The sequence below is a fragment of the Protomyctophum parallelum genome (assembly GCF_964188405.1).
Source record: "Protomyctophum parallelum genome assembly, chromosome: 3".
NCBI lineage: Eukaryota > Metazoa > Chordata > Actinopteri > Myctophiformes > Myctophidae > Protomyctophum > Protomyctophum parallelum.
In genome coordinates this window covers 54,131,419-54,143,345 of record NC_139698.1, presented here as the reverse complement: position 1 = coordinate 54,143,345, position 11,927 = coordinate 54,131,419, and the positions used below count along the sequence as shown (strand labels likewise).

The 11,927-nt window shown below is 42.8% G+C and overlaps 1 protein-coding gene across 1 annotated transcript; it reads left to right on the top strand.

Moving 5' to 3' along the window:
- Window positions 1–713: 713 nt before the first annotated feature.
- On the top strand, window positions 714–4,323 carry LOC310856753 (E3 SUMO-protein ligase ZBED1-like; the record flags this gene model as incomplete). Its single annotated transcript, XM_083762225.1, has 5 exons — window positions 714–1,110; window positions 1,408–1,915; window positions 2,496–2,682; window positions 2,848–3,084; window positions 4,279–4,323. 5 exons carry the CDS (start codon window positions 714–716, stop codon window positions 4,321–4,323), a joined length of 1,374 nt encoding a protein of 457 aa, XP_083618351.1.
- Between the last annotated feature and the right edge of the window lie 7,604 nt (window positions 4,324–11,927).

Sequence of the window (11,927 nt, the reverse complement as noted above, 5' to 3'; positions counted from 1 at the left end):
GCATTGACAAATTGAACATGTGTGTGCTACATTTTGTATGAGTTTTCAAAAATAAATTGGTGAAACTGAGGCACTGTCTGTCCTTTTCTTTCTCTTTAAAGTTATTTGACGAGTGCTGTCATGTGTGTTTTTAAAAGTATATTGGGTTCATATATATATATATATATATATTAATGCTGGGCCGTTATCGGCGTTAACGTGCTGCGTTAACGCGAGAATATTATCGCGCGTCAAATAAATTATCGCCATTAATCTATTCTCAAAGTTGGGTCTAAGAGCTGGGTCTGCATTGACTGCATAAAGCAAGCAAACTAGGAATTTCACTTTGATAGTTTTATCTGGCGGACGCCGGAATTACTCTGTGGGAGGGAGAAGTCCTAACCTAACAGGGACAAGGTGAAATAAATTACTCTGAGAGCGGGGCGGTAACAAATCCTAACCTAACCGGACACGGGTGAAATTAATGAACAGTGCGGCGTGCCACATCAAACGTCAGCATGCAGGACTCTGTGAACCCAGGTTTGCTTCAGGGGAAATTTCTTTACAAGAAGCTTCCCAATGGAAACCTCGACAAGAACAAGGTGGTTTGCACCCTGTGCAAAGCAGAAATGGCTTACTGTAGGAGTTCTTCAAGTCTGAAGTATCACCTAACGCACAAGCATCCCTTTGCGTTGGTTGATGATAGCGAAGCTGCCGGCGGGCCAAGCACTAATATGGCTCCGGGGAAAAGTGTTCGTCAAACTACAATGTTTGAGTGCAACCGTGGCAAGCCCGTCAGCCCAACTCTATCAGCCAAGCTAACTAACCTCCTAGCTCAATGGATTGCCATCAACTGCCGGCCTATCAGTGTGGTTGAAGATGATGGGCTCGAGCTTCTTCTCCAGGCGGCCACAGGCGACCCATCTTACAAACTACCTGCGAGACGAACTATCACAAGGAGAATCCATGACCAGTACGCCGCAGAGAAAGCTGCGAAAGATGAAAAGTTGGCCGGGGCGGCGTGTGTAGCACTGACTGGGGACCATTGGACATCTGTCAAAAACGACAACTACCTTGGCGTTACTGTACACCTCATCGATGTCAGCTGGGAACTTCACTCGTTCGCCTTAGGTACGTTATGTAATTTAAATTAATTTACCACGGTGAAGTTGGTCTCGGGCTGGATACCCAGCCATCCTGGCTGAATATCCAACCTGAAACCAACCCCACCGCGGCATGTAATATTGCTAATTCAGCCTAACATTTACACAGCTTTAGCTAACGTTATCAGGGATCGATTGATTTATTTTACCACCAGCCAACATTATACGTTTGCTAGCTAGCCCCAACAACGCCAGCCTGCTAATTGTAAGTCTCCTATTAATAGCAAACTTATTCTGATCTACTTTGTCTCTCCTATAACGTCAGGTGTGATTAAAACGGAGGAGCGCCACTTTGCAGAAGCTTGTGCCAGACAGTTTCTCGACGTCGCTAATCAGTGGGGCATAGCTGAAAAAATCACCACCATTGGAACCGACAGCGCTCCCAACATGATAGCAGCAGGGAGAATATTACCATTTGAGCACTTGCCCTGCGTTGCTCATCTTGTACAGAGGGCCGTTGTAATGTCACTTCGGGATGGTGGTTTTGATGGTGTACTGGCCAAGTGTCGAAAAGTGGTCGGACATTTCAAACACAGTCCGGCTAACTCAGACGAGCTGAATGCCCAGCAAGCATCCCTTGAACAAGACCAGGAGTCACTCGTGCAAGACGTTCCAACACGCTGGAATTCAACCCTAGCGATGATCACACGTTTGAGGCGCAACAGAGACGCAGTGCACGCAACGCTGGCTCAGCAGACCCACAAGCTGGCCCTCCCAACACATGCTGAATATGAGAAGTTGGCAAAGCTGGAGAAACTGCTGGAGCCATGCAAGTAAGTGTGTGTTGTGCTGTGCTCTATGTGTGTGTGTGTGTGTGTGTGTACACTGCTGTGTGTGTGTGTGTGCACACTGCTCTGTGTGTGTGTGTGTGTGTGGCTGTGTGTGTGCACAGTGCACACTGCTCTGTGTGTGTGTGGCTGTGTGTGTGTGCACAGTGCACACTGCTCTGTGTGTGTGTGTGTGTGTGTGTGTGTGTGTGTGTGTGTGTGTGTGTGTGTGTGTGTGTGTGTGTGTGTGTGTGTGTGTGTGTGTGTGTGTGTGTGTGTGTGTGTGTGTGTGTGTGTGTGTGTGTGTGTGTGTGTGTGTGTGTGGCTGTGCTGTGCTGTGTTTGGGGCTGTGCTGTCTGTGTATGGCTGTGCTGTTTGTTTGGGGCTGTGCTGTCTGTGTGTGGCCGTGCTGTGTTTGGGGCTGTGATGTCTGTGTGTGTGTGTACTGTCTGTGTGCTATGCTCTGTGTGTGTGTGTGTGTGCGCGTGTGTCCTGCTGTGACATTGTGGCGTCGTTTTTGGTGTCAATTCACCCCTCTTAATGTGTGTGTGTGTGTGTGTGTGTGTGTGTGTGTGTGTGTGTGTAGGTACGTCACTGAGCTCCTTGGTGGGGAAAAGTATGTCTCCTGCTCTGTCGTTTTACCTGCCCTGTGTCATCTCCTGCGAGCAATGAAGATCTCTGATGATGATCCTGCCTACATTGTGCGCTTCAAGACTGCCTTCATCAAAGACCTCAACCAGCGGAGGGAGAAAACAAACCTGGAATGGCTGAAGGTATGTGACACGTACTGACCAGAAGATAACTGTATTGGCTGACCATTATAGACCGTTAAGCCAGAAGATTGATAAATGGATAGATGAATGAGTCATGAAGAAATATGGAGGATTTTGAAAGTTACATTTTCTTCCATCAATCTTTATTTTATTTTTCATCAAAAGGTGGCCACTGCTCTGGACCCACGCTTCAAAGATCTCAAATGCCTGCCCAGAGCAGAGAGGGAGCCAGTGTGGGGAAAGCTGAGTGACTTGGTGAGGGCAGAAGAACCTGCTCTGCAGCCGCCCAGGGAGGAGAACCCTGAGCCACCTCAAAAGAAGACAGCCCTACTACTGATGGGATCAGAGTCAGAGTCAGAAGACGAGATACCAGTAGTAGACAATGTTGTAGAGAGGTACAAGGTAGAGCCCAGTGCCAGTTTAGATCAGTGTCCACTGAAGTGGTGGTCAGAGCACACTGCTGTTTATGGTAAGATGGCCCACATTGCCCAGAAGTACTTGGGGACTCCTGCCACAACTGTCCCATGCGAGAGACTGTTCTCTTTAGCAGGCCACATTGTACAGAAAAAAAGATCTAGTTTGTCACCAGACAATGTGAACAAGCTGGTGTGTCTGAGTGACTGGTGGAAGAAGGAGAGGTAGAGGTTGGACTCAAATCATGTACAGTAGGAGAGGGAATAGGAAACCCCAGTACCGATGGAGGTACAGTAGGAGAGGGAATAGGAAACCCCAGTACTGATGAGGTACAGTAGGAGAGGGAATAGGAAGCCCCAGGGTTGGGATTGGGACGCCCCACACTGGAGGTGAGTGACTGGTGGAAGAGGTAGAGGTTGGACTCAAGTCATGTCACAAAGCTACTGACTGTAAACAGTTCTTCATCACCTCTAGGTTTACAGTTTAATTAATGTCATATCCCAGAAAAGGGGGTTGTTCTTGCACCCACTGTTCCAAATTGCCTGTATGGTAACGTGTTTATGGTTATTCGTGTTTAACTGAATAAACAATGTATAACACACGTACATCGTATTGAACATTATTATATTTTCATTACCAATTATGATAGGGCTCCTGGTCTAATGGGCCACGTGGCCCGTTCAAGGATTTACTTCTGGTCATTATTTAGGTAGCGCACACATATTTTCAATGCCTTCGGCAGAGTTCAAATGAGCCATTTTAATCTAGATTAATCTAGATTAACTCCAGAATTGCAGTGAGATTAATCTAGATTAAAAAAATTAATCTATGCCCACCACTAATATATATATATATATATATATATATATATATATATATATATATATATATATATATATATATATATATATATATATATACATACATACACCGGTACATATATACAGTATATACACACACCATATATCTAGGTGTGCCCCGAGATTTTTAGGCTATGAAAAGTGTGCCCCGGGACAAAAAAGTTTGAGAGACACTGCTTTAGGGTACTGGATTCTGAACACAAAATATATGCACAGTAGGAGTCCCAGTGCCATTGAGGTGTCCACACTCTCCTCTGTGATTACCTGGTCATCCATCGACAGCATGATGTGGTCATATGTCTTGGGGTGACCCTCCCTGCAGCCTTTCAGCATCATCTTTGGTGTCGACATGTCAGTGCTGGTCTGAGCTTGGCCCTGGGGAGAGGGAATACCATTAACCATCAGAGAAAAGCACACCCTCTGGCTAGTCTCCTGCAGAGCCACTGTGTCAAAAACAGAAACAACCATATGATAATATAAAAACTAATGCAATAATACAATGTGCTTCAATTACATAGTGCTTCTCACACTATGGCTCACCTCAACTTCAAACAGCAACTCTGGTTTCTCCTTGAATAGTGCAGGCAAGAGCAGAATTGCTGCTTCCGATTTGAGGCCTTAAAAAATACAATAATTTATTATAATAATGTTATTTTTATAATCCTTTAAAATCACGAGAACAAATGTCAGTCAAGTAGTGAGTGAGTGAGTGATTCACTTTTGTAATCTATAAATCAAACAAGTTCTACAGATTAAAGTAAATTGCATAAAGGGCCCGAACGTTCATTCTGCACAGACTAGTTTTCAGCTAAAACAGATTGACAGTTTTTACCATGGTGCTTGGATTAACCTCAGCTGTCTCTGTCTGACGAGGTCGCTTCCTTCCAGTCCATTTTTCTGTTATTCGTGCCATTTCATTGTTAGACACAAGTAGCTTTCTTTCTTTTTTAAATTTATTATGCAGTGAATCAAGCATGGCATCCTGTGAAACAAAGTTTTTCAAGTTGTTAAAGATGAATAGAAACACTAGAATTGCATCTCTTACTAGAAAACCCTTACTAGAAAGTATGGGGGGAAAAGTGCCCCTATTCTGAAAATAGCAGATCTACAAGCTCACGTGTCACACTGCAACACATTGTGAGCGTATCATTTTGATTGATTATTGTTGGTCGAGAGAATTGGTGTAGAATGTGGAAAAAAGAGCAAACCAGGAATAGAGCTGACCCCAGTCTACCAAGTATTAGTTTACCAAGTATAGCGCTCAGTTTCAGTGGTTAACAGTAACACATAATAGAATTGTACCGATGCAGGTAACAACATGAACAAATAAAAACTTACATAGCCAGACCCAATGCTTTCCCTGAGGAATGGGTAGTCCAGGTTTAGGGTTGACAGAAGTTCCACATACTGAAAACGAGTTGGGAACCTATGTTGGGAACCTATGTTGCGCTCGCGTATCACTCCCGTCTCCCATAAGTTCCATAGCAACACCAGCGCCTGTGTGTGTGTGTGTATTTATCACTCCCATTGTAACAATAACCAATAATATCCATTGTAACAATAACCAATAATATATCCATCACCCCAGCCATAGCCTGTTCAAACCACTTCCGCGCCCACGGCCGGGCAAACGCTATATGAGCATCAAGAGCAGCACCACCAGACTCTTGAACAGTTTCTATTTGTCCACAATTATACTGCTGAACAAGAGCTAGGATTGGTGGCGCCACACAGACTGAACTGAATTGGTCTCCTTTAGTAGAGACTACTCTGTACACATAGGCTACATCACTTTATTTATTTTATATGCATACATATTGTACCACGTAGATTAGTCATGTACTATGCACTTTCTTTCTTTTAACTGCAATGATGAGCCTGCACAAATAATAATTTCACCCATGTTACTTGTAATGTGATGTGACAATAAAGTTTGATTCTAATTCTGATTCTATAATTTAAGGTCGCAATTATATTATTATTATTATTATTTGATTATTGAAGGTTAACTATAGAATCGTACATCACCCAAAATTATTGTGCCCAAGTCTCGTGACATCATTATGACATCATCAGGGATGATAGTAAATCAGGGATCATATAGTAAATGCGACCTGCTATGGAGATCCTGTTGTCATCAATATTAGTATATGGATATATGTCAGAACCTGACATTCCATATGTTGATCGTTCCCCATCTGTCCTTCCTCTTCGATGTCTCCCTTTTGACTGATACCTGTCCATTTAAACTCTAGACGGGCCTGCCCCAAAGTTATAAGTGCAGCCTCCTGGGCTCCGAGGGACTTCCAGACTCGTTAGCCCGGCAGCCGGCGAAATCAAGAGTTCTCAACAGGCCTGAAAATGAATTTCCGGCCCTACCTGGGCCCTCAAACCCTGTACACTCAAGACACTGCCCCCGCTGCCACCCTTAGATCTCCATATATGGAGCTGATCTGTTCTAAATTCCATATGTTGGTCTGACCTCATCAAACCATGTACACTCAAGACACGCTATTATAGCCAGTGCACACGACCTCGCCCTCAGGCGTCTTACTGGTATAGTTGCAACCGTAGGCCACGGATTACTATGAAAACCTGAGAAACATGTCAGTCAGTGACTCCGTCGCACCACCATATATGGCCGTCAGTCCGTCACACCTATATACAGTATGGCCGTGTCCATACGACACTGTCAGTGAGGGAGAAGACTGGATCATCACGTAGAAACTAGATCATCACGCTCCATAAATGGAGCTGACCTGTTCTGACATTCCATATGTTGATCTGACCTCATCAAAAGCCAGTACACTCAATACACCAGCTACGAGCTTGGCTTTGCTGGTCTGTCCAGTCATTAGACCAGCTAAGTCCAGATGGTAAGCTGGTTTTTGTTGGTCAGTCCACCATTTGTGACCAGTGCCAACAAAACATGCCTCATGTCGCCTTTTCCATTTTTCAGATTTTTACAGATTATTAAAGTACAGAATGTAAGCTTTCATATGATGTATCATTCAATGAAATTGGACAATAATTGAAGGAGATATAACCATTTTAAAATGACTGGGGCCTTTCACCCAAAGCTGAGAAAAGCCCTTTTCAATATTCACAACATTTTATCACCTTAGAGCTGGACAGAAGTGGGTGTGACAATGGGAGGGACAAGAGACAATAGGACGTTTTAGCTGTCAACAGTGCAACACTAGAAACACTGACATGTTTAAGCCAGTAGAACAAACAATGCAATTTGTAAGGTGCCCCAATAAACCCTTTTGAAAGTACTAAGTATTAAATACTAAGTATAAGTATTCAAGTATTAAATATTAAGTTAAGTGTTCAATTTAACTTATACACTACCTGGTTGTAAATAGCTGCAGTACACCATTTTATGCAGGTCTACTTTAAGCAATCAAAGTCAGACAATTGACCCAGTATTTTAAATAAATAAAATCGACGCATCAGGCTATGATGTTGTGCGCTTGTAGATTTGCTATTTTAATAAACAGATCTGTCCACATGCAGTCACAATGCCTGGTTTCATTTATAGTAATTCCTGTGCATTCGATGGGTGGATTCATACTACATCGGGTGTCTATTTAGTGTGCAAGGCTTACATCCGGTCTAAAGCCCACCCACTGTATGCCCTGATTTATATACACAATACATACACGATCCGTATCCTCCCCTCACCGGATGTTGAATTAACAGTACTAACGGCCGTATTTGAAAAGACGTAGCTCTTTGCTGGGTGCGCGAGGAAAAAACATTTCCGACATTTCCTTTTCAATTGATACCGTTTCTTAGAGACGGCCTACACAAACGTTCTATATACCAAATGAAAGCCTGCATTTCATAGTTTACATAGTATATAACCTTTTTTTAAATGAGCAAGAAATGAGCGAGTTGTGATTAAAAGAAAAGACGTGTGATCTCTTTGCTCTTTAACACACGACACAAACGGCTAACTAGGCTAGCTAGCTTCTAGCCTGTTGTTTGTTGGTGAAAGACTCCAAGCTGGGAAGTGTATTTCAGCGAGTAGCAGCTATACGTGGTTTTGTTTATTTTCTGTAAAGTCTAACCCAAATGCCCAGAATACTTCTGTGTTTACAAACACAAGCACGCTAATGGGCGGTGATCAGAGCGTGAAACCTGAGGACAAAGAGATTACAGGACCAATCGTAACCAACATGCAAATCTCGGAACTGCGCTCTTCTGCCTCCAGAAACTTGTTAAAAAACAAGCCCACTTTGACGTATAAATGTATACATTTCATTTGCCCAAATGAACAATCTGTTTGAATGAAAACCTTCTTCAACATTCAAACTGTATTAATATGAAAAAAAAAGAAAATCACATAAAAAAAAAAAACGAGTTTATTTATTGATTTAAGGCATGTTCATTCTGGCGACATGAGGCATATTCTGCTGGCACTGGTCACATTTGACCATCTACCAGCTTGGCTTTGCTGGTCATCTGGCCAGCCAGCTGGCTCACCAGCAAAGACCAGCAGAATCCAGCCTTCTACCAGCTAACCAAATACACTGACAAATGAGCCAGACCAGCTGACCAGCATGTCCAGCCTGGTATACCATCTAAACCAGCCTAAGACCAGGTAAAACCACCTAAAACCAGCAACCATCATCAGCTGGTTTTTGCTGGATTTTTCAGCAGGGTCTGTCAAACAAGTGCTTGATAAAATATATTTTACATTGTCAAAGCACAATATTACGTGCATGTGTAACCATTTATTGCACGAGACATGGTACCTGCACCATTGCACAAAAGGATTAAGTCATCTGTCCAGGAAGGTTAAACTAAAGGGTGTTATTTTAACACATGGAGTGCTCTATTTCCATCCATGCTAAACCCCTTATCCCTAATTAACTACTTTGTGTTTTTTGTTTTACTATTTTGAAAAACATTTTGGAATAGTTAAAATAGTAGTGGTGTAAAAAAATATTGATATGGATCGATAATCGATTTTAACATTAACGATGCGACTACATCGATGCACGTATGTCTGGATCGGTCCATATAGCGTCTGTATCGGACGTTGGTTCGATCCTAAAGTTATATATCGATTCAACTGCAGTAACTGCGAGAAAAACACAGATGTACAAGCCCACAACACCGTGCATTGCGATGGGTAGACAACTTGTAGATCTGCTACTTCCTGCGCAGGAAAGTGGTGCGTGCTTATGACGCTAGCACGCAACTATGCGACAGAACACAGAAGCTACACCGCATGAGCAACTGCAATAGAATACAGCTGTACACAACATGAAAGAAAACAACTGCAATAGCATACAGCCGTACACAACATGAAAGAAAACAACTGCAATAGCATACAGCCGTACACAACATGAAAGAAAACAACTGCAATAGCATACAGCCGTACACAACATGAAAGAAAACAACTGCAATAGCATACAGCCGTACACAACATGAAAGAAAACAACTGCAATAGCATACAGCCGTACACAACATGAAAGAAAACGGCACAAACGAGTATCAGCATGGAGGCAGGAGAGACTATTTATAGCGGTGGGTCCCGTCTTAAATCCTTTGTTTGGAAAAGTTTGGGATTTCATAAGAAGAGAGGAAAACTAGACAAAACGAAGGCAATTTGTAAGCTTTGTCGAACAGCCGTTCCATACAAAAGCGCCACAACTAATCTGAAGACGCATCTGCAGAGGAAGCATGGCATTACCGAGCAGTCACTAGATGGCGACGCGCCTACAACAACACAACACAAAAGAAGACACGGCTATTACAGTTTTTCCAGTCAGAACTTCCCCACAACTCACCAAGGGCAAAGGCAATCACGGAATCGAATGCCCATTTTATTGCAAAGGACTTGCGCCTGCATAGTGTGGTTGAGAATGATGGCTTTCGTTTCATGATGCATACATTGGAGCCGAGGTACCACATACCAAGTAGAGGCCATTTCACAGATACACGTGTGCCAGCGTTGTACATACAAGTCAAGAAAGAAGTTGAACAAGCATTGGCAAATGCAGAGCGAGTGCCTATAACAACAGATGCTTGGACCTCACGTGCAACAAATCAAAGGAGGGGATGCTGTGAGCAAGAACACTCTTGAAGACAGTGACCTTGTAGATGCTGAAGCCATAGTCAAGTTGATGGCAGATGTTAAACTTTTGACCACTGTTATGTGTGAGGATGATCTCAATGATTGCCCCCCCTCCAAGTTAAACTTGCAAAGCACTTTGTGGCATCTGCTGCGGACACAGAAGTCATTGCGGCCATGAAGAAGGTGTTCATGGATGACTTTCAGAAACGGTACACAGAAAACGCCATCCAGGATCTAATCTACACTGCAGCAGCTCTGGACCCTCGCTTCAAGCTGTTGCCATTCCTGAGTGACCATGAGGCTGAGAGGATCTTCCTGAAACTGACAAATGCAGCCCAGGAAAAGGTAACATAGCACCCCCCCCTATCAAAGACACTCATTCACTCAACACTATGACAATATCAATTATTAGTTACAGTGCATTCTAATAGAGCTGCCTTGAATGTGTTGCTGTTAGTCATTCACACAACATGAATTGATATTAGTTACAGCAGTGCATTGAACAGAGCTTATATTGATGCTAGTCATTGTCATTCAGTCAACACAATATTAATTATTATTAGTTTTACAGTGCATTTCAACAGAGCTTGAATGTATTGCTGCTAGACTACTCATTAGCTTTTTGTTTTGAAATTAGTTTGAAATTAATAAGTGGGAAACATTTCTCTGATTGTTGATCTAATCTCATATGTGACTTTATACATAATTGTGTCATTAGGAAGCAGAGGATGTAAACTGGCCAGAAGAACATCCAGCTCAGAGTGATCCAATGCAGAGATAGATCCAGCGCCTCAGGGAGACCCCACTCCTGCTCCTGCAGATCCAGACATCGGCATCGTTAGTCCCCAGATCCAGGATGAGCCAAAAGGTGTGTTTTTATTGTGAGCAGATTGAGATATTGCATAATAGTAAGGTGAAAGAAAAGCACTCGAGTGGTGGAATACAAAACAATGAATTCACAGTGACGGTACGTATTATTTATTTTCTATTTCAGATGATGACCGTCCTCCCAAAAAGAAGAAACGTGGGGCTCTGAATCAGCTGTTCAGAGAAATCTTCCAAGTTAGAACAACAGCAAGATCTTCAAGGAGTTAAGCTATCGAGGAAGTCACAAGGTAATTCAATTAACTTTAATCTTATTACTTTATCTTATTTAGTAGGATTACTTTATCTTATTTCGTTTTTATGTAATGTCAATCGAATATTAGCTCTATTATTATCCTGTGTATATATTATTGATGGCCAGTAATATTGCCTTGCTTATGGCTTGAACCTGCAGGAGTGAATGACAAACCCTATTGATTCTTAAAGGTACAGACAGCGGGATCCTTTGCCCCTGGATGAAGACCCAGAAAGTCCGGCAGGGCATGCCCGGCAGGTGGACCTACCACTGATGTCTTCTCTTGCAAAAAAATACCTCTGTATACCAGAAATACCTCTGTATACCAGAAATACCTCTGTGTACCAGCCACCAGTAGTAGAAATACCTCTGTATACCAGCCACGAAAGAGTTTTCAGCACTGCAGGAGACATCGTTTCTGCTCAACGCAGTGTACTCGCACACGATCACATCGATCAATTGATTTTCCTTACGAAGAATCTTGACAAGCAAATGTCTTAAAGAAGCCTACACACAGTCTCACGCGCACACACACACACACACACACACACACACACACACACACACACACACACACACACACACACACACACACACACAGACGTGACATGTTACAGCACAGTTTTCATAGTAAGAGGAGCTAATGCCAGACAGTGCACTCAGATTAGATTGTGTCAGGTAATCAAAGCCACTTTACATTTTTTATTTGTATGCTAGTTAGTTATTTATTTGTCAGCCCCATACAAACAAAGAATGTGGT